The sequence below is a fragment of the Aotus nancymaae genome, unplaced genomic scaffold, assembly GCF_030222135.1.
Source record: "Aotus nancymaae isolate 86718 unplaced genomic scaffold, 86718_ANA_hifiasm-v0.15.2.pri h1tg000040l, whole genome shotgun sequence".
Lineage (NCBI taxonomy): Eukaryota > Metazoa > Chordata > Mammalia > Primates > Aotidae > Aotus > Aotus nancymaae.
The window spans coordinates 117,753,053-117,774,922 of record NW_026988454.1 but is presented as its reverse complement, the minus strand read 5'-3'; the positions used below and the strand labels follow the sequence as shown (position 1 = coordinate 117,774,922).

Sequence of the window (21,870 nt, the reverse complement as noted above, 5' to 3'; positions counted from 1 at the left end):
GCGGGCTCACGCTGCTCGAATAATTTTTGCTAGACAGAACTTGGTAGCCAGGGAGCCCTTGATTGGAAGATGGGTCCCCTGAGGCCTTTTCCTGCATCTAGCAACAGAGATCTAGGAACAGAGGCAGAGGTCCAACGTCTGGCTGTCTGAGGTGGACTCATTCTGGTAGGGAAGGAGGCCTCCCCTCTATCTCTTGGCTTCCTCTTGCTTTGAGCTGCCAATTTTCAGCTTCAGCTCAGGCTTGAGGCAGGTGCTATACAACTTGTTTTAATCAGCATATTGCTTGTCTGACCCCGCTCTCCAACCTCATCACCGGCTCCTATCCCAGCTGACTGCTCAGTGGCACTGGCGGCCTCACAGTCTCCGAATTGGCTGTTCCCTCAGCCTGGAATGCTTTTCCCTTAGATTTCCACATGGCACACACTCTCACCTCCCAGTTCCCTGCTTACATGCTGCCTCTTGGTGAGGGAGGTAACACCATCCACACTCCTCATCCCCAATCTGTATTTTCCCCCCCGACCTCATCACCGTCTGACACAAGGTCTCACTCTTGTTGCCCAGACTGGAGTGCAGTGGTGCAATCATAGCTCACTGCAGCCTTGAACTCCTGGGCTAAAGTGATTTTCCCCTCTCAGCCTCCCAAGTAGCTGGGACTAAGGTGTGGGTAATCTCAGCTACTTGGGAGGCTGAGGCAGAAAGATCACAATTTTCTTTTTTAGAGACAGGGTCTTGCTGTGTTTGTGCAGGCTGTTCTAGCACTTCTGGCCTCAAGCGATCCTCCAACCTCAGCCTCCCAAAATGCCAAGATTGTAGTTGTGAGCAACAAAGCCTGACCCTTGTATTTCGCTTTATTGCCTGTTTCCTCCATAAGAAGCAGACTCCATGAAGGAAGGAATCGTTAGTTTAGTGCTTGAAACATTCTCAGTTGCTCAAGTTATCAACAAATCAGCAGGGCCCAATTTAAATTAGAGGTTTTTTTTTTTTTTTTTTTTTTTTGAGACAGTCTTGCTCTGTTGTCCATGCTGGAGTACAGTGGTGTGATCTCAGCTCACTGCAACCTCCGCCTCCTGGGTTCAAGCAATTCTCCTGCCTCAGCCTCTTGACTAGCTGGAACTATAGGCACATGGTTGTAGTTCCACGCCCGGCTAATTTTTTGTATTTTAGTAGAGATGGGGTTTCACTGTGTTGCCCAGGCTGGTTTCAAACTACTGAGCTCAGGAAATCCACCTGCCCTGGCCTCCCAAAGTGCTGGGATTACAGGTGTGAGACACCGCGCCTGGCCGAGGTCACTGTTAATGAAAGAAGTGACAGTAAAGAGGGTCTGCACTGCTGAAATGATTTTCACAGGATGATTCTGTATCTTCCCGGTAGCCAGGGAGCCCTTTGTTGGTGCCCACCATTGCCAGGCATGCAGAGCCTGTCTGAGCACTCATGGCAATGAGGATGGCCCGATTTGGATCCCGGGTGGCCTTTCAGATAGTGTGAGTTCAGACTGGTGTTAGGGCACCCATACCAGGTTGCTGGGAGGGGAAACACTGTTCTTTTTCAAAGTAATAGAACCTTCTGGAGCTTCCTATCCTCTGTGCAATAATTTCTAATGTGCAATCACAACCATATGTCTTCTCATTCACCAAGGGGGTGTGTGTCTCTGGGCCCACTTCTGCCTTCCCTAGCCCTTATCTTCTTGTGTCATGCAGGGCCTGGTCCACGTGGTCCTCTTCGGCTCAGCTGCTGGCCTCGTCTCTAGTCCTTGCTTCAGCCTGTGGGGAGTTCTGCTGGCTCCTTCAGGGCTCCTGGCCTTGCCTTTAGTCCATGCGGGTCCCTGGGTGGGCCTGGGTCAGAGCTGGTTGAGGGCATAGGCTCGGGCTGTGCTGAGGGCAGCTTCCAGGTCAGCAGTGCTTCCAGTGCCTTGGGCCACCACTCTCGAGCCCCAGGCCTTGCCCCCCATGTGGCTGCACACTGCCAGTGCCCAGGCCTCGGCTGTGAAGGTGGGCGTGGCACCCTAGGAACAGAATCAGAAGGGGAAGTGATGCAGAGTGGCCCTCCCTGCCAGCATCCACTCAAGGTACCCTCAACAGCGGAGCTGAAGGTGATCAGCACCCCCTTCCCAGCTGAGCACATGGTGGGGGGGTTGGCTGACAAGCAGGAGAAGGGTTGGGCTGGAAATGTGTGTGGGGAGGTTTATGAACGTGAACATCTGCTACTTGTTTACAAGGGATGTGAGGCCTGGGAGGGGTTGGTAATTAAGGAATCTCTCGGTGCTTTCTGGGGTGGGGAGGGCTGTTTTTAGGAACAAGGAGATTCCCCTATCTCTGTCCTGGAATATGCTCATAGATACCTCCACCCAGCCTTGGCCCCTTTGTCTGGGAGAATTAAAGGTGTAAAATCAGAGAGCCAGACCAGGATGGGTATTAAGGGGGTGGTGGGCTGCTCTCCCACTTCCCTCACCTGGGCCACCCGACAGGCACACAACACCTTCCCCACAGGCTGGGGGCTGAGTAGGAGCACAGACGTATTGGGGGCCTGCTCACACAGCTGCCGTACGACCTTCACCAGCACCTGGGCCATGAAAGGCAGATGGTGAGCCCATAGCTTCCCAGACCCCAGCTACCCCCTGGTCAGGACTGTGCCCTCCCCAGACCCTGGGGCAGCCCCGCTTGGCCAGCACTCACTGAGAGGGACTCAGCAGAGACTGTGTCCACAATCAGAGGCCCCTTTGAGTGCCGCTCCAGCAGCTCCTGGGTTTTCTTTGCAGCCTATGGGGCAGGAAGGACCAGCAAGAGGGGTCAGGCTGAGAGGCAGGTTTCCAATTATCCCCCACTCCTGAACTGAGCCTCAGCTGAGCAATCCCCTGCTTCCCCCACCCACCCTAAAGGTCATCAGCTCTAAGCAGAGGTGGCAGAAACTCTGCCTAGGGTGGCCTCCTTTTTGGGTCCCACACGTGTCCTTCCTCACCTCCCTTGCCACTTCCCTTTCATCATAGCTCCAGGCCCCTACAAATAGGTCGCTGAAGGTGAAAGGAGGAAGGTCAGAGTACAGATGGACCAGGAGTGGGTGGGAGGAAGGGGGATCCACAGTGAAGGTGCAATTGGGGCTGAATGGCACTAATCAAGTCAGCAGGCTTCCCGGGGTGGGGAGAGAGGTCTGAGCCAGACTTGGGAGTTGGGGGAGAAACACAGTTTGACAGAGAGAGAAGTAGGGGAATGGCCTGGGTGATGGTTCCCAGCTGGCAGGAGAAGGAAGAAGCTGCCACCACCCCATCCCCATGTCCTTGCACAGCCTCTGACTCACCCCATGCCCCAGCCCTTGAGACTTCTCAGTATATGTGCTGGAGCATCTCTGGGCACAAGGATACAGCGAAACCTCCTCTCACCTGCCCCATCTCCAGCTTACGGATGGCAGTGTTGGCACGCCGCTGCAGCATCTTCAGTGTGGCCAGCAGCTCCCGCCGCTGCCACTGGGGCATCACAGAAGTATCCACAGCCTATGGCCAGAAGCAGTACATCACCCCTGCCCTTCCTGAGCCATAGTCTCTGAGGTAGGGACCCGCAGGGCCAGGGAAGCCACCCACCCTGCGGACAAACATCTGGGCCAGCTGGAGCCCAACCCGACTGGAGAGCTGGGGAGAGTCTGGAGGGGTCCAGTGAGGCATGGGGGCAGGGGGAAACAGGGCCAGGAGAGGTTGGGGAACAGCTCCATGGTAGGCGTGGCCCTCACTTCAATGAGTCGTCCTATGTCCTTGGATAGCCGATGTGCCTCCACCCCATCCCGGCTCCCTTGACTCAGCCGCTCAGTGGCTGCTTTCACTTCCTGGGCCAGGCTCTGGCCTAGCTCTCGGGCCTGCCAGGAGGGAACAGGAGGGTCAGGGCCGCCAGGCTGACATTCATCTCCCCAGGACAAGGCCTCTCAACTCATTACTGGTAAAGGACAAATTAGATTTAACAATCAGGACCAATCAAGGCACCAGCACCAAATAATTAAAACAGATGCCAGCTGCCAACAGCTGGTATGGCCACATTGGTATGCACGTATGAACACTGGCTCTGCTGCTGGGCACCCCTGAGCCTGAGCATGTCACCTGCATGTGTCCCTTGCATCCACTCAACCCAGAAGTCCCAAGCCTACTGGCATGCTGACCTGCTGGGCCTGCTCCCCCGTGACAGCCAGCAGGCGGGTGGTGCCTTTGGAAAGCTGGCGCTCCCCGATGATAACCAGGTCCCCTACAGCCCCTGTACGTAACAGGTGCCTATGGGAGGAAGGAGGGAGCAGAAAGTCAGGGAGGATGACAGGAGAGAAGGGAGAAGCCAGAAAGTATCACCCATCAAGGGCTGATGGCTCCGAAGACCAAGGAAGGGCAAGGACCCAGGACCCCTGGGCCAGGCAGCACAAAGCGGTGACTCACGTCCCACAGCATAGCTCCACAGAGGTCTGCAGTGCGGCTTGGGATGCCGGGTCCAATGCATGGGCCACGGGCACCCCCACTGACACCACTCGCACAGGGTCTGGGTAAACCTGAGGTCAAGAGGGGACAGACAGGCTCATTAGCTGCCAAAGGAGAAGGATAAAGCCTCCTAGTATGCCTGAAAGAGGCCCCTGATCTCCACCAAAAGGGTTTCCCCAACTCACCTCATCCAGAGAGCGCAGGCCAGGGACCTGGGCAGTGAGCGCCAAGGCCACCTCCTCCATGTACACGGTCTTATCCTGCCCCACGGCCTCCTGCACAGTGTTCTCCACTGCTCGGAGCTGCTCTGGGGTCAATGGGGTCTGGAGGGGTGGGGAGGAAATGGAAAGACCAACAGGCAGTCACCCCTTACCTGTAACTGATGCATTAAAACATCGTCGGTGTCCACTGAGCTATCCCCAGGTTCTAGAATAGTGGCTAGCACATAACAGGTTGAGCAGACAATTCTTTTCCTTAGAAAGCTATCTGGAAGTTGGGTCTATTGGAAGCTCCAGGCCTTTCACTAGGCACCAGAAGTTGATGAAGACACAGAAAAAGGAGGCTGTATCCACAAGGAGCTTACAAGGGGCAGCTCAATGGAAGAGGGAACTACAGGATTGGGGGATGCAGGGGCAGGGAATAAGCAGGTGGAATGGGGATTAGCCAGCAAGTGCTTCCTGGAGAAAGGATTTGAGCCAGATGTGCAAGTTGGGCAGGGAGACAGGGTGGCAGCAGAGAGGGCAGCCCAGTTTGAGCAAGAATGGCTTGGGTGACAGCAGAAACAAGGAAGGGGCGCGGCTGGAGGTGAAGGGAGGGCCCCTGCTGGAGGCTCTTTAGAATCCCACAACAGCCAGGCATGGTGGGTCACGCCTGTAATCCAAGCACTTTGGAGGCCAAGGCGGGCGGATCACCTGAGGTTGGGAGTTCAAGACCAGCCAGACCAACATGGTGAAACCCCGTCTTAAAAAAAAAAACAAACAAAAAAAGAAACAAACAAAAAAACATAGAATCCCACAACATCAGAGCTGGGCAAGGCCCCAGACACCCTGTAGCCTGACTCCTCACTGTTGCTGGAAGAGCCCAAGGGGAAGGGACTTGCCCAGGGTTCCATAGTGACTGGGTGGCCATGCTGGGTCTAGAGCCTAGGTCCTTAGATTGGTCAACCCGCTTACAGCAGGCTGTCTTTCTTTAAGCCTGTCACCTCACCTCACATGAAGCCTGTCTTTCTGTGCCGGGCTCACCTGGGTGGCCACATCGAAGCGCAGCCGCTCAGGATTGAGATGGGAGCCCTGCTGCTCTGTGCCAGGGCCCAGGGTCTGCCGCAGTGCCCAGTTCAGCAGGTGGGTGGCCGTGTGCTTCTCCATGCAGCCCAGACGCCAGGCCTGAAACACTTTTGTCACCCAGCATCCTGGGTGAGGGCAGGGGGTGGGGAGAGTGAAGGGGCTGCAGGGTATTGGGAAGTCAGGGAAGATCCTTACCTTATCCACATGCAGCTGCACCTGGTCCCCTATCTGCAGGCACTCAGGGGCTACTGCCTCATGCAGAATGAAACCCCCACAGACCTGGGCCCGGGCTACTGGGAACAGCACATCCTGGGGGAGGGGAGGGGTCAAGGTGCCTGTAGTCTTTCCCTCCCCTCGACTCCCACCCCGGCTTGGGTCTGCCTCCCACAGAAACTAGCCTGGGTTGTGGAGGGGACTCACCTCTTGCCCTGCCCGCACCAGGTAGCCTTGGTCTGAAGCCTGGCCCCCCTGTTCTGCGTAGAAGTTGGTCTTATCCAAGAGGAGGCCACAGCGCTGGCCTTTCCCCACGGAGGCCACTGCTGTCCCATCCTCTGTATACAGCTGCAACACCTGGGCCTCACAGGTACCAAACTCTGCCAGGGCACAGAATGGCTATTAGTGCTGGACAGGGGCTGGGGACCTGGAGGTGGGTCTGTGTGTTGGGGACAACAGGCATCCCACTGGCGGGGGTGCTTCCAGCTGGGGGCCACAGAGACCCCTGGTGGTCATACTGGGGAATGCACAGGGGCTAGCAGCAACCATCTTGGACATTCTTCCTGGTCATGGTCAGGCAAGCTTGTGGCCACACGCCTCAGTTCAGGCTCTCACCATAACCTCCGTTGGGTTGCAAGGAGTAGTCATATTTGGGGCTGTCGTCAGTTGGGGGCACTCCTCGGCGCTGCAGCTCCCCCAGCGCATGGACATCAAGCCACAATCCCTGCTTCTGAACTGGCTCAGCCTGCTGTGCCCGGTGCTACAGGATGGGCATGTCACCGAAGAGGTACATGGAGAATGCATGTCACAGGGCTGCATGGGACTTCAGCCGCGCACAGCCCTGTCCCTGCCGCACAGCTGAGGATGCTGCAGCCCTTCTCGGATAAGTACTCAGGGCTTGGCTGGCTGGTAGAGCCCCTGGGCTGGTCGGTGAACCATCGTGTGGGTTCCTCAGGATCAGGCCTCCCTGCCCACCGCTGCCCCTGGAGGGCCCCTCTCCAGGAAGCTGTGCTAGCTTCTGCTCCTGTGTTTAGCACATTGGCTAGTGTTGCTCTCTGCAGGTTGTGGCCTGAGGTTTTAGAAATCTCCCAGGTGAGAGGACAGGTCCTGTCTCAGCCTCTTGATTCCTCACAATAGCAGCAGCTCTTCCCCCAGGAGCTCAGGGCTGGGGATGTCCCAACAGAACTCAGCATGGGGGTGGCATAGCTTGTACCTGAGCTTCCTCCTGGGCGAACCGTTCCAGCCCAGCAGAGTCCAGCTGCACCCCTTTCTCCTCCAGCATCAGCTCTACCAGGTCCAAGGGAAGCCCCAGGTCTCCAGCCAGTGACAAGGACCAGGCCACTTCAGCTTTGAGAAAGGAAGACAAAAAATGTTGAGGAGGGGAGGGATAAGACAAAGAAGGGGAGAAAATAAGGCCAGGGCCTTTCTAACCTTGCAGAAGCCACCAGATGCCAAACACAAATTAATACCCCCTCCATACTGCATAGCCTCAGGAGAGGGGGCACATTCAGGCTTCATGCATCAAGGCCAGAGCTGGAGCTAGTCTAGGATACTCCCTGGGCACACGTCATTTCAAAGGAGGAGGGAAGCTGTCTGTGCATTAAGCCAACCTAGGAAAGCAGGAGGCAGGGCTAGCTGGGCAGTGTGGATGGGGGAGAGGCAGGGTGGTGTTCCTGCTGCAGAGGGGTCTGGGTATGGAAGGAGAGTCCAGGAAGAGAGGAACATCGGGCTGAGGTAGGGGGTGGACATGAGGCATGGGGCTGGCCTAGAGCCCCCTCCTCTGCCCACCCTGGTGAGTCTCAGTGAGCCCCTTGTGCAGGGGCTAAGTACCCCACTCACCAGGGAACATATCTGAAGGCCCCAGGCTCCTCAGAGTTCGATCAATGATCCGCCGACCCCGCTGCAGGGAGGCCAGGAAGGCTGCCTCATCCTCTGACACCAGGTTGGCTATCTGAACCAGGCAGAGCAGAAGTGGAGCTGGGTCTCCCTGGAGGGAGGGTCTCTCTCCATATCTCTCCCATCAGCCCCTTTCACTCCCATCCAAATCCAGTACCTGGGCTGAGTTCCTTTGCAGTTCTGGATAAGCATCTCCCTGGGGGAGGTGGAGAAGGTGTGAAAGGCAACCAACCCACCCCCGCCTCTCCACCCTGGGCCTCCCTAAGGACACCTGCCCTGGCGTCAGACACACTGAGGGCTGGGAGAGGGTCTCAAATGGGGAACTGCTTTCCCTGTAGGGTGGCAGAAGGGGTCCTAAGGTCAAAGGCTCAGCAGTTTGAGCAAGGAGCCTGCTTGTCTCCCTGCTTCTTGTAAGCAAGGACAGCTTTCTTAGCTTGCTGATAGGATGCTGGGCTAGGCATTTAGGGTGGGGACCCCTGGGCATCCAGGCTAGGCTGGTGCCTGGGGGCACTGTCTAGGCTCAGTGATAGGCTCCCCAAGTGCCCAGGAAGGCCCAGAGTGGAGAAGCAGCTCTCCCCTTACCAATGTCTCCACCACTACAGGCACCAGGCTGCCTAGGAAGCCAGGTGGTGCTTTTAAGATCTCTGTGGAGAAACGCACAGCTCGACGGAGGATCCGACGAAGAACCAACCTAAAGGGGTTCAGAGCTCAGACATGTACTCCCAGCAGCTGATGGTCAGCAATATGGGGAGTGGGAAGAATACGGTCCACAGTGTGTGCTCCCACCCCAAAGCTCTCCCTCTCCCCATTCCTCCTACTGGCTCAACCAGACCCACCTCTCCTCTTCCTTCCCTCCTCCACCTGTGACCCCCAGCAGCCCTTGTCCTCTCTGTAGCCCTTCCAGACTCACGGGGCACCTGACATCCCAGGGAAGATGCCATCAGCGATGCAGATGCCGAGTGTGCGGATGTGGTCAGCTACCACGCGGTACGCTGTGTCTGTGCGCCCCTCATCTGCCACCCCTACCCGGCCCAAGTAAGGGGGTACCCTGCAGCCCTGGAAAGCAGGAGAGAAAGAGTCAGCCAGTGGCCCTGCCTGACCTGGCCCAGGTGGGTGCTCTTTATCACTTCCAGAGCACCTGCCCTCAGCCCTAAAGCCAACCACATCCAGAATGCCCTTGCCAGTCCAGTCATGGGCTGAGAAGCCTTATGGATAAACAGGAGCCAGGCCCTGTCCTCATGGGGCTCATGTTTGGTGCTACAAGTGATCATATCTGCGATCACTTACTGAATTTCTACTAGCAGAACTGGGTGAGTGCTTGAACAACATGACCTCTAATCATCAAAACAGCCTGTTCCAGGAGGTATCAGTATCCTTGCTTTAAAGAAGAGGAAGCTGAGGCTCAGAGGAACTCGGTGATACAGGCTACCCAGCTCACAAGGAGCAGATCTGAGATCTTAGCCAGGCCTGTTGGACTCCAGGTGCTTTCCACTACCTGTTCTCGCCTCTCCCATCTTTTGTGGGGGTGGGCAGGGAGGGAGGGCGTAAGCTACATACACATGGAAGTGATCCAAGGCAGGGAGCTTGTTCACCTAGCTCCAAACCTCTCTCTTCTCCAAGTTTCATCTCAGTAAATAGTCATGCCATTCACTGTGTTGCTCGTCAACAGCCTGGGAGCCATCTTTGATTTTTCTTTCTCCTCCCCATCCAGTCCATCAGTGGGTCCTTTTGCTTCAACCTCCGTGAGATCTCTCAAATCAATCTGTCTCTACTTCCACTGATGTTAGCTGAAGCCATGCCCTGTGATCTTTGCCTGGACTGGTAATAGCCTCCCAACTGATTCCTCAGCTTCTGCTCTCATCTCCCTCCAGCTCATCCTCCACACAGCAACAGGAGTAGCCTTTCAAAAGTGTACATCAGGCCAGGTACAGTGGCTCATGCCTGTAATCCCAACACTCTGGGAGGCTGAAGTGGGTGGATCACCCTAGGTCAGGAGTTCGAGACTAGCCTGGCCAACATGGTGAAAGTCCATCTCTACTAAAAATACAAAAATTAGCCAGGGGTGGTTGTGGACACCTGTAATCCCAGCTACTCAGGAGGCTGAGGCAGGAGAATAGCTTGAGTCTAGGAGGCAGAAGTAGCAGTGAGCCGAGATCATGCCACTGCACTCCAGCCTGGGCAACAGAGCAAGACTCTGCCTCAAAAAAAAAAAAAAAAGTTATCAGCTGGGAGTGGCATGACCTGATGCACACTATTATTTATTTATTTATTTATTTAGAGACTACGTCTCACTCTGTCACCCAGGTTGGAGTGCAGTGGCACAATCTCGGCTCACTGCAACCTCCATCTCCCAGGTTCAAGCAATTTCCTCCTGTCTCAGCCTCCCAAGTGGCTGGGACTACAGGTGTGTGCCATCATGCCTGGCTAGTTTTTCTATTTTTTAGTAGAGACAGGGTTTTGCCATGTTGGCCAGGCTGGTCCTGACCTCAAGTGATCCGCCTCCCTCAGCCTCCCCAAGTGCTGGGATGATAGGCGTGAGCCACCGCACCTGGCCCTAAGAACCCTTCTCGGCCACTCTGAGAATCAAAGCACCACTTTGGACTTTAAGGCCCACAAGACTGGACTTTGCCTTCTTCTCTGTAGTAGACTGTTCGCAAAAATGGCCCTTTCCTATGCATATGCCACTTTAAAATGGGACTTCACAGCTGTTTCCCATCAAGAGACAGAATCTATTTCTCCATCTCCTGAATCTGTGCTGGCTTTGTGACTTGCTTTGGCCCATAGAATATGGTAGAAATAACATTGTTCTGAGTCTATGTGTCTGATCTCTGTCTTGGAATCTTGCTGAGCTGTGATGTGGACAAGCCCAGACTAGCCAGCTAGGTGATGACAGACACATGGCCCAGTCACCCCGACTGCCCCTAAACTGACAGCCAGCCAGTCCCCAGAAGAGGAGCTGCCTCTCAGCTGACCATAGATGGATGAGCTCACACAAGACCCAAAGAAAGCCCAGCCTAAACTGCTAGCCTGCAGACTAAGGGGGCAAATAAATGGTTGTCGGTTAAGCCACAGAGCATTAGGGTGGTTTGTTATACAGCAAAAGCTAACTGACACATGTTCCTACTGTATCCCATGGGATTCTCCTTTAGCCAGCTGGCCACCTTTTGTTCTTGGCACATGTCAAGCCCTTTCTTGGGGGGAAAGGAGGGAGGGTATAAGCTACACACACATGAAAATGCTCCAAAGCAGGGAGCTTGATTGACCTAGCTCCAAACCCCACTCTTCCCCAAGCTTCATCTCAATAAACAGTCATGCCATTCACTTTGTTACTCAAGTCAATAGCCGGGGAGCCATCTTGATTTATCTTTCCCCTCCCCATCCAATCCATCAGTACTAAGGCCCTTGATACCTGCTGTCCCCTCTGCCTGGAAAGAGCTTCCTGTGGCTCCTCTTCTGTTGGGGCTCAACTCAAAGGTCACCTTCTTGGTGAACCTTCCCCAAACACCTTAGCTAAAATTCCTCTGCACCCTCCTTCCTCCTAGTTACTTTCACCCGTCTTTACTGCCTGTTCACAATCTGTAAGCTATAACCTTGTGCTTTAACACATTTATTGTCTATCTCTCATGCTAGCATGTAATCTTCATGATCTCTTTTCTGTTTACTGCTGTGTCTTCTGTACCAAGCACAAAAGACTTAACACAAAGGAGCCACTCAACACATATTTTAAATGAAAGAAGGAGTCAGGAGCAACATCAGGTAATAAGTAATGAATCCTAGTGTCTTGCGTGACATCTTGGAATTCTTGGTTGGTTATTGTCCTCAGATGCTGAGAACATTCTGAGTTCTCAACAAAGATGGAGAGCAATGGAGCTGGGGGCTGTGAAGAGCAGGTTGGAGGGCTTCTGGAAGGGAAGAGGCACTCACCTGGTGTATGGCGCTGAGCAGCGGGGAAAAGAGGTCAGTGTCGTAGGTGGAGTGTTTGCCCTGCAGCACAGCCACCAGCCTTTCCAGGCCCATTCCTGTGTCCACATGCCGCTGGGGCAGGGGTTGCAGGCTTCCATCTGCCTCTCTGGCCAGGGAAGGTGTGCAAGGTGAGGCCCCACCCAGGATTACATGCCCAAGAGGAGTAGAGAAGGAGGGGGCCCAAGAGGGCTGACAGTGGGAGGAACCAGACAAGCAGTATCTTCCCCCGCCACCCAGCAATAGCAGATGATATGGCCTTGGGTCCTGTCCTTTCTCATACAGGGCTATTTCCACTCTCACCTCTGCTTGAGCCCTTGCCTAGGCACCTGACATCCCATCTTAGGACAGAATTCTTTGCCCTTAGAAAGACATGTCAAGGCTAGAAGAAAATCTAAGATCATTAAATTCAACTACATCATACGATAAGAGGCCAGACACTAGTGGTGACTTGTTTAAACTGCCACAGGCAAGGACTAGGATTAAATCAGTTCTTTTTTTTTTTTTTTTTTTTTTTTTGAGACAGAGTTTCGCTCGTTACCCAGGCTGAAGTGCAATGGCGCGATCTCGGCTCACCGCAACCTCCGCCTCCTGGGTTCAGGCAATTCTCCTGCCTCAGCCTCCTGAGTAGCTGGGATTACAGGCACGCGCCACTACGCCCAGCTAATTTTTTGTATTAGTAGAGATGGGGTTTCACCATGTTGACCAGGATGGTCTCGATCTCTTGACCTCGTGATCCATCCACCTCGGCCTCCCAAAGTGCTGGGATTACAGGCTTGAGCCACCGTGCCCGGCCTAAATCAGTTCTTATCTATAAAGTGTTGAGAATTGTGCCTGGCATACGGTAAGCACCATTTATGTGTTTGTTTTCATATGAAACTGATCAAAGTCTCCTAATTGCCACCTTTTCCGCTTCTAGCCAAGGATTCTCGCTGTGCTTCAGCACCCCATTACCTGTTGTGTTGCATGAAGACCAGATTCCAAAGCTCTACCAGCTGGGGGGCTCCCACCCCACCAGCAAGGTCATAGTGGATCTCAGTACAGGGCCCACAAGGGCCAGTATCCCCCATCTCCCAGAAGTTCTCTTGGGGTCCATAGGAAAGCACACGGCTAGCAGGCACCCTGGGGAGAAAGGCAGGTGAGTGGTGGGAGACAGACAGACCCAGAAGCTGGGACCCTCTCTGTCACGAGAGCCCCTCCCTCAAGTCGCAGCTCAGCAAGAGGAGGAACAGGGCTGACACCACAGTATCCTGGAATGATATGCTGAGACTCTGAGGATTGGCACTGGTAGTCACCATTTTCCAGTCCTCCTGCCCTCCAGGAATGAACATAAGGAGGGGTTGACTTACCCTAAGCTCAGCCAGATGTCCCTGGTCTCCAGGTCTGGGTCCAGCCCTGCCTTGGGGTCACCATCAAAGTAGGAGACCCAGAGTCTTTCCTCAGGGATCCTATAGACCTGAGTCAGCAGTTCCCAGGCCATGCTACAAGCCTCCTCCTGCAGCAGAAACCAGCATGGGGTGGGGAAAGGAAGATGGGTGAGAGGGAGACCACACTGAAGTCATCAAGCCACATGTGTTTAGCCCTCGGCTTAAGACAAGAGCATTTCTGCTGCCATCTTGTTCCCAGAATAAGCCATGAACCATTACTGCCTGAGTGTTTTCCTGCCCAGAAAGCTTCCCCCATCTTCTACATCCTATCTTCTTTCAAGTTCCAGAACAAGTCCCATTTTCACATGAAATTCTCTGCCTACTGTAGTCTGGGGTGATCTCTAACTCCAGTAAGTACCTTAGCATTGCTGTTTGATCATTTATTCAAACAACAACTTTTGAGTAGCCATTAGGCAGGAAGCACAGTCTCTGCCCTCAAGGGGCTTATAATCGAATCAGGGAAGTGAGGTAATTCCTGTTACACCTGCTCAACTAGCACTTTGCCTCCAGATCTGGTATGAGGCCCTGCCTAAGCAGACAGTACAATGGAAACAGGATGAACTTTGACTCCCTTCTTGGCTGACCACTGCTCCCCAGAGACTCACCTTAAAATATTCACCCCCAAAGGCCCAATTGCCAAGCATTTCAAAGAAGGTGTGATGGGAAAGGTCTTGGCCCACATCTTCCAGGTCGTTATGGTGTCCTCCAGCTCTCACACATTTCTGGCTGTTTGCCACACGTCGGAAGCCTGCCATCTCACTTCGTGGATCCACGGTGCCCAGAAAAATGGGCTTGAACTGGAAGCACAAGAAGTGGGGAGGGGGAGAGGGATTTCCCAATTTCTCAGTAGAAGAGAAAGGTGGGGAGTGGGGATAGGGATGCCTGTTCAGACCGAAGGCTGACTGTGCCCCTGAAAGTGCAGTGTAATCTTAGTCTAGGAGGACAACCTGGGACCCTGGGGACAGCCATCTCTGGTGTGTGGGGAGCAGGGAAGAGGTAAATAAATCATGGACCAGAGACCCTCTGCTAGTAAAATAGGCAAGGTAAAAGAAGGAGGGATGTGTTGGGAGTGGAAACAGGGCACTGAAAGGTGGCATCCTCCTTCCCAGCTTCTTCAACCACACCCAATAACTTCAGGGTACAAAACTGAGACTCATTTAGTAGGGATCCCAGACAGCCTCTAAGGTTAACCTATGCCGCTCCTATTTTACAGATGAGGACAATGAAGTCTAGAAAGGGTGAGTGATTGATAAAAATCAAAAGTTTAGAGAATAGTACTCAGCACACAATAGGCGCTCAATAAACATTTAATGAAAGCATTATCTTTATTTAACGAACGAATAAATGAAATCAGACTTCCCCCACCAATCTGCCCCAACGGGATTCCACACCAGCCATTTCTGGACCTAATAATCCCCATCCATAAATTCCCCGCTCAAGCCCTCCCCTAACCCTCCCTATACTCTGAGCGCCGTCCCTTAATCACTTTACCCAACCAAGCACCGTCCTCGTTCCCCCAAAAACTATGAATTCCGCCTCTTGCTTCTTTTACCCAATCCTGCAGCGTCTTTCTCACTGGAAAACTCACAAACTCCGCCCCCTACCGGTATGGTTCGGCCCTCACCTGGTTCATGCCCGCATTGACGAAAAGCAAACTGGGGTCGCCGCGGGGCCGCACAGAGGCGGACGGTACCAGTCGGTGGCCATGGCGGTCCCGAAAGAAGTTCAGAAAGGCAGTCCTCACCGCCGAGGCCTGGACTGCAGCGGGCTCTGATGAGAGCGGCCGATGGCTGGGGCCCTGCCATGCGGGCGACCTTCGAATGGCCCGCCGCAGCCTCCGGGCTGCAGCTGCCACCGACGTCGCCATCTTAGCTCCGGGCAGTGACTTTACAGGGTCAAAGAGTGACGAGGGAAGGAAGCCAGGCGTTTCCTACAGCGGCCCCTGGCGGTAGGAGGACTCTGGGGCAGCCTCTGCCGCCTGGGTGAAAGAGATTGGGTCGCTAGCAGAAGTCGGTCCAGCACAGCGCCTGACACGTAGTAGGCTCTAAATTCATTCTGCATTAAACAAATATTCATTGAGAGCTTACTATGTGCTAGGCACTATTTTGGGCGTTTAGGGTACAAAATTAACAATATGCCCTACCCACTGAAATCTATATTCTAGCAGTAATTGATGTTGTGCTTATTAGTTTTGCAAAGTTATAAATGGGGTTGCAATTAAAAGGTGTGGATTCAACTTCGTGTGTGTGTGTATGTGTGTGTGTGTGTGTGTGTGTGTTTTGTGTGTGTTTTTCCAGGCTGAGGGAAGAAGGCAGAGAGTGACGGGAATATCAGCATTCATTCAAGAGGTACTCAACAAATATTAGTTGAAGACCTAGTATGTGCTAGGCACTGTTCTAGGCATTTGCCGGTTCCCTTGGACCTTGGCATCACACACAGCCATTTTGTCCTTGAAGCAGGAGTCTATAGGAGAACAGAGAAGCCAGACAGCATTTGCTATATTATTAATTGCCTAACATTTGGTCTTCTCATTTGCCTGGGGATCAGAGAGAATCCAGGTCATCAAGGCAGGAGGAAGCTGTTGGCTGATAGCTGCAGAGATTTCACTCTCTAAGCCTTCCAGTGCCCTAAGGTTTTGTGTGTTTTGCTTTAGGGTAAGAAATACACCTGTCTTACCTCTCACTTCTGTCTTTCCATAGTAACAGCTGTGACCCTGAAGCCAACAGGTCCTTGTGGGTGCAGTCAGGGTGCTCACAGGGCTTCTCTTGATGCTGTTGCTTGGGAAATTAAACACATTGGGAAGAGAGAAGAGAGTTTGCTAAAGCTAAAACTCAATAGAGGTTCCAGAGCTGAGGTCAGTGTAATAACTGAGAAGACCTTAGCCATCCAAGTAGTCTCTTTTAGCCACCATTCTGTGTGTGTTAAATTATTTGGGGTCTTTGGATACATGGTTTCTCTGGGGAAGCTACACTGGGCTTGAATTTCTGTAGTAACAGTACATTCTCAATTTTTTATTCTGACAGCGCCTATTCCATGATCCCCTTTTTCTTCCCCTTCCCCACATAGATTAAAGGTGCTGTTTTGAAAGTGCATTTGGCCTGTTTTGGTTTTTCCAGTGTTTCTGGAACAGGAAGCTAAAGCCAGATGGGGATTTCTGTGAGACTGATGATTTTTTTTAATTTTATTTTTTGAGATGTCATTTCGCTCTTGTTGCCCACGCTGGAGTGCAATGACACAATCTCGGCTCACTGCAACCTCCACCTCCCGGGTTCAAGTGATTCTCCTGCCTCACCCTCCCAAGTAGCTGGGATTACAGGCATGCACCACCATGCCTGGCTAATTTTGCATTTTTGTTGGAGACGGGGTTTCTCCATGTCATGTCAGGCTGGTCTGGAACTCCCAACCTCAGGTGATCTGCACGCCTCGGTCTCCTCAAGTGCTGGGATTACAGATGTGAGCCACTGCACTCGGCCAAAATTGATGATCTTTAGACAAGACTGTGAAATTATTTCCCAAACTGAGATGGAAGTGTTTTGCCATCCAAACCTAGCAGGGCCTCTACTCAGTACTGAACATCAACTTTTTTTTCAGACTTTGCCCAGAAAGTCATTGTGTTATATTAGAAACTCCAAATGTGGATCTAGTATTGAGCCATATAACTTTTTAAAACAGCTTTATTTGAAACATAATTTACATACTATACAATTCATCCATTTAAATAAAGTATACAGTTCAATGACTTTTAGTATATTTACATAGAGTTGCCCATCCATCACCACAATCCCTTTTAGAACATTTTCATTACTTCCAAATGAAATCCTGAATCCTTTAGCTATTAACCCCCAATCACCTCATCCCTCCTAGCCCTTGGCAACCACTAATCTACCTTCCGTCTCTACAGCCTTGCATATTCTGGACATGTCACATAAATGGAATCATATGTGGTTCTTTGCAACTGGCTTCTTTCACCTAAAATAATGTTTTCAAGGTTCCTTCGTGTCGTAGCATGCACCATGGATTTTTAGAAAAATGTTTTTACTTGTTTTCTGTTTGAAGTAGGTTTTTCTCTCATCTTATTTTGTCTTTGCCACTAAAAATGATAATTTTCTTTTTTTTTTCTTTCTTAGCCATGCATGAGCAAGATAATTTTCTTTTCTTTAAATGTGGTGTTCTTTGGTGAATCATTAGGTTCTTTTAGGGAAATCATTAGGTTTCCCAGTGAAGCAAGTGGTTCATCTAGGACTGGGATGTGTCTATTCTGGTTTGCAACTGTCATCTGATGAGGAAGTTAAACCTAAGGCCTGCAGCTTCCCAAGATAGATGGAGGTGGAGAAAACTCATCAGACAGGGAAGTTACCAACCCTGGGAACTTCTCTCAAGGATACTGATCCACTGTCTTAGTATTTGTGGGAATTTCATTTTGAGGTTTAACATGCAAATAGAGTCTGTTTCTTGGGAGTTACTCAACTGGGTTTTGTGAGCACCGTTTTGGGCGCTCCTTTCATTGTTTAAGACAGTGGTGCTTTATCTTCTCTGGAATTGGGCTTTTCCCTTATGTTGCCATTTGACCTACTTATCTTGGTAGATTCAAGGCACCCAGCCATTCTTTGTGCTCTCTCTTTCACCTTGTTTAAAAGATGTAACACTGTTATTCTAGGAGTAGAAATTGTCCTTTGTGATTTCCCCTTTGGCTTTCAGAGCAGGACCCCAAGGTCAGTGAACATTCTGTCCTGGATTGATGGTCAGAGAAGACAGGAGGGAATTTTCACTCTTACTGAGCATGGGGAACTCAGCTGTGGGAATTTCCTCTTAAAAATCATAAAAGCAGTCTTTTAGCGTCTAGGTTAAAAACTCAGCCTTCAAGAGGTGTTTCTGGTTTGATGTATGTATTTATGGCATTGCCTTATCTGGATTGTGAAAACAGCCAACACTTGTCAAACATTAATATATGCATATGGATCTCCTGCAATCTTGTTAAAAATGCAGACAGTGACCTGGTAGGTCTGGGGTGGGTGAAATTCTGCATTTCTAGCAGGCTCCCAGTGATGCTGCTGCTGCTGCTGCTAGTTTACTAGACCCTTCCTAGAGTGACAAGGTTGTAGTAAAGGACTGGTGAGGACAGTCTGGACACAGGCTTTAGGAAATACTGTTTTGCCTGGTCCTGGGGCCTAAGACTTAGGTGCCCTTAGGTTCTCCCTTTCTCCTAGGAAGGGCGCTCGCCCAGAGCAGGTGGGCGTAGCTGGGAGCTCACACGAGTGCTCGCACCCTTCCCTCCACCAGCTTCTTAGGGAATTGAGGGTGGTGATTACATCTGCCTGTGGCTTAGAGATGAGGGTGGACCAGGGTGGGAGAGGAACGGTGCTCGTGGGAATCTGGTGGAGTCATCAGGGCATGCTGATGGCCGGTGGAGCCCCTGGATGGGGAATTCAAGTATTAGTGGACCTTTGAGGGTCTCAATTCTAGAGGTTTATCCTTATGCATTTAAAAAATACTGTAGTTACATTATTTATTTTTATTTTATTTTTGAAAGAGATGGGGTTTCACTATGTTGTCCAGGCTAGTCCTGAACTCCTGGTCTCAAGTGATCTTCTCGCTTTAGTCTCCAAGGTGAACATTTAAAATGGTTATAGAAATACCTACATAACAACATCAATTTTACCTCTTGGCCTGGAAAACCTAAAATATTTCATATTCGGCCCTTTTTAAAAAAACTTTGCCAAACATTGCAATAGAGATTTTTTAAAAAATCATATCATAAAACATAGATGTAGAAAATCAACCAAAATAAATGTTGATTTGTTTCAATGTTGTTGATTCAAAGGCAGACATCTTTGTATCCACCACCCAGATCTTGAAGTAGAACTTTGCAGCCACCCCAGGGCCTCTCCATGGATTCTGCCCTGCCTGCAACCATCTTCTTTCTCCCAAAGGTGACCACTACCCTGACTTTAATAGTAATCACTGCATTGCATTTTTTTTTTTGAAACAGAGTTTCACTCTTGTTGCCCAGGCTAGAGTGCATTTGGTGCTATTTTGGCTTACTGTAACCTCTGCCTCCCAGGTTCATGCGATTCTCCTGCCTCAGCCTCACGATTATCTGGGCATCCACCACCATGCTTGGCTAATTTTTGTATTTTTAGTAGGGATAGGGTTTCACCATCTTAGTCAGGCTGGTCTCAAACTCCTGACCTCAAGTAATCCACCCACTTCAGTCTCTTAAAGTGCTGGGTTTACAGGCATTAGCCTCTGTGACTGGCCTCCCTGTTTAATTTCTAATAGATATTACCTACATAGAAGCTCTTTTGGGATTTTCAATACTTTTTAGGAGTGAAACTTAAAATTAAACATTTGAAAATTGTTGCTTTAAAGCAACCACTAAAAAATCGTGCAATGAGCAGCACTATTCATTGTAGTGGAAGCAACCCAAATGTTCATCAGTGGATGCATGGATAAATGAAATGTGGTATGTGCATACAATGGAGTATTAGTCAATCATAGAAAGAAATAAAATCTTGACACATGCTACAATGGGGATGGACCTCGAAAACATTATGCTAAATGAAAGAAGCCAGACATAAAAGGGCACATATTGCTGGGCATGGTGGCTCATGCCTGTAATCCCAACACTTTGTGGTGGAGACGGGCGGATCACCTGAGGTCGAGAATTTGAGACCAACCTGACCAACACAGAGAAACTTCATCTCCACTAAAAATACAAAAATTGGCCGGGCGTGGTGGTGCATGCCTGTAATCCCAGCTACTCAGGAGGTTAAGGCAGGAGAATTGCTTGAACCCGGGAGGCTAAGGTTGCGGTGATCCGAGATCACACCATTGCGCTCCAGCCTGGGCAGCAAGAGCGAGATTCTGTCTCAAAAAAAAAAAAAGGGGGCACATCTTGTATGATTTCACTTATATGAAATGTCCAGGATAGGTCAATTCACAGAGACAGCAGATTGGTGGTTTCCAGGTGTTGAGGAAGAGGAGAATGCGAAGTGTGGCATAATGAATATAGAGTTTTATTTTGGGATGATGAAAATGTTTTAACTCTAGATAGAGGTGGTGGTTGCAGAACATTGCGAATGTACTAGATGCCTCTGAATTGTACACTTTAAAATGATTAATTTTGTGTTATGTAAATTTTACCTCAGTGAATAAAATAATGCAACAAAAATCATTACAAATTTATTTTTTAATTTTATTAATTATTTTTTATTTTATTTTGAATGTAGTCTCGCTCTGTTGCTAAGACTGGAGTGCAGCAGCACCATCTTGGCTCACTGCAGCCTCGACCTCCAGGGTTCAAGTGATTCTCCTGCCTCAGTCTCCTGGGTAGCTGAGATTACAGGCACGCACCAACACACCCAGCTAATTTTTGTATTTTTAGTAGAGAAGGGGTTTCACCATGTTGGCCAGTCTGGTCTTGAAATCCTGACCTCAGGTGATCTGCCCTCTTGGGCCTCCCAAAGTTCTAGGATTACAGGCGTGATTCACTGAATCCAACCTTAATTTAATTTAATTTTTATTTATTTATTTTTTGTTTTTAAAGCAAAATTTCGCTCTTGTTTCCCAGGCTAGAGTGCAATGGTGTGATCTCGGCTCACCGCAACCTCTGCCTTCCAGGTTCAAGCGATTCTCCTGCCTCCACCTTCCAACATGCTCAACCACACCTGGCTAATTTTGTATTTTTAGTAGAGATGGAGTTTCTCCATGTTGGTCAGGCTGATCTCCAATTCCTGACCTCAGATGATCCGCCTGCCTCAGCCTCCCAAAGTGCTGGGATTACAGGCGTGAGTCACCACATCTGACCTTAATTTTATTTTATTTTTGAAACACAGTTTCACTCCCATCACCCAGGCTGAAGAGCAGTGGCACGATCTAGGCTCACTGCAACCTCCGCTTCTTGGGCTCAAGCCATCCTCCTGCCTCAGCCTCTCAAGTAGCTGGGACTACAGGTATGAGCCACCATGCTTGGCTAATTTTTGTTTTTTTTTTAGAGACAGATTTTGCCATGTTGTCCAGGCTGGTCTTGAATTCCTGACATCAAGTGATCTGCCTACCTCAGCCTTCCACAGCATTGGGATTATAGGCATCAGCCACCATGCCTGGCTAAGCAGCTTTTTTAAAGAGTAGTTGTGGCTGGTTGTGGTGCCTCACACTTGTAATCCCAGCACAGGGTCAAGAGATCAAGACCATCCTGGCCAACATGGTGAAACCTCGTCTCTACTAAAAGTACAAAAATTAGATGGACGTGGTGGTGTGCACCTGTAGTCCCAACTACTCGGGAAGCTGAGTCAGGAGAATTGCTTGAACCCGGGAGGCGGAGGTTGAGTGAGCTGAGATTGTGCCACTGTACTCCAGCCTGGCAGCAGAACTAGACTTTGTCTCAAAAAAAAAAAAAGTGTAGTTGTGAATCCTGGGTTTGTGTCATGGGCCTGAGATGCTTTGGTGCTATGAAGAGGAAGGAAGAAGGAAAGACGGGTTGAGATGCACAAAGAACACATCTACAATCCCAGCCCTATTAGCTAAGCAGTGCGTTTGACTAACCAATAAAGCTCATGTGGCGAAGTGTCTGGGCAGCTTTCCTTGGGGCCTCACAATTAAGAATCAATTTTTTCATCAGAATTAACTAAGGCTGGGGATCTTGTGTAAT

At 50.7% G+C, this 21,870-nt stretch overlaps 1 protein-coding gene across 1 annotated transcript; it reads right to left on the bottom strand.

Annotated features, from left to right (window-relative positions):
• Positions 1-830: 830 nt before the first annotated feature.
• AARS2 (alanyl-tRNA synthetase 2, mitochondrial) lies at positions 831-15,087 on the bottom strand. Its single transcript, XM_012448773.2, has 22 exons — positions 14,845-15,087; positions 13,826-14,017; positions 13,143-13,288; positions 12,748-12,915; positions 11,758-11,902; positions 8,744-8,889; positions 8,416-8,524; positions 7,991-8,029; positions 7,777-7,888; positions 7,151-7,284; positions 6,553-6,697; positions 6,145-6,317; positions 5,920-6,033; positions 5,683-5,823; positions 4,627-4,764; positions 4,403-4,512; positions 4,138-4,246; positions 3,718-3,840; positions 3,374-3,484; positions 2,673-2,756; positions 2,449-2,559; positions 831-2,002 (listed from the first exon to the last, which is right to left on the bottom strand). The coding sequence occupies exons 1-22, from the start codon at positions 15,085-15,087 to the stop codon at positions 1,838-1,840; spliced, it is 2,958 nt and encodes a 985-aa protein (XP_012304196.2). The 3' UTR covers positions 831-1,837.
• Positions 15,088-21,870: the final 6,783 nt, after the last annotated feature.

Excerpts from the sequence above, each read along its gene's own strand:
- AARS2 (XM_012448773.2), bottom strand. The coding sequence starts at position 15,087 with ATGGCGACGTCGGTGGCAGCTGCAGCCCGGAGGCTGCGGCGGGCCATT. Across the intron at positions 3,485-3,717 it reads ACATAGGACGACTCATTGAA|GCTGTGGATACTTCTGTGAT; the intron begins GTGAGGGCCACG and ends TTCTGGCCATAG. Across the intron at positions 2,560-2,672 it reads TCTCTGCTGAGTCCCTCTCA|GTGCTGGTGAAGGTCGTACG; the intron begins GTGAGTGCTGGC and ends TTCATGGCCCAG.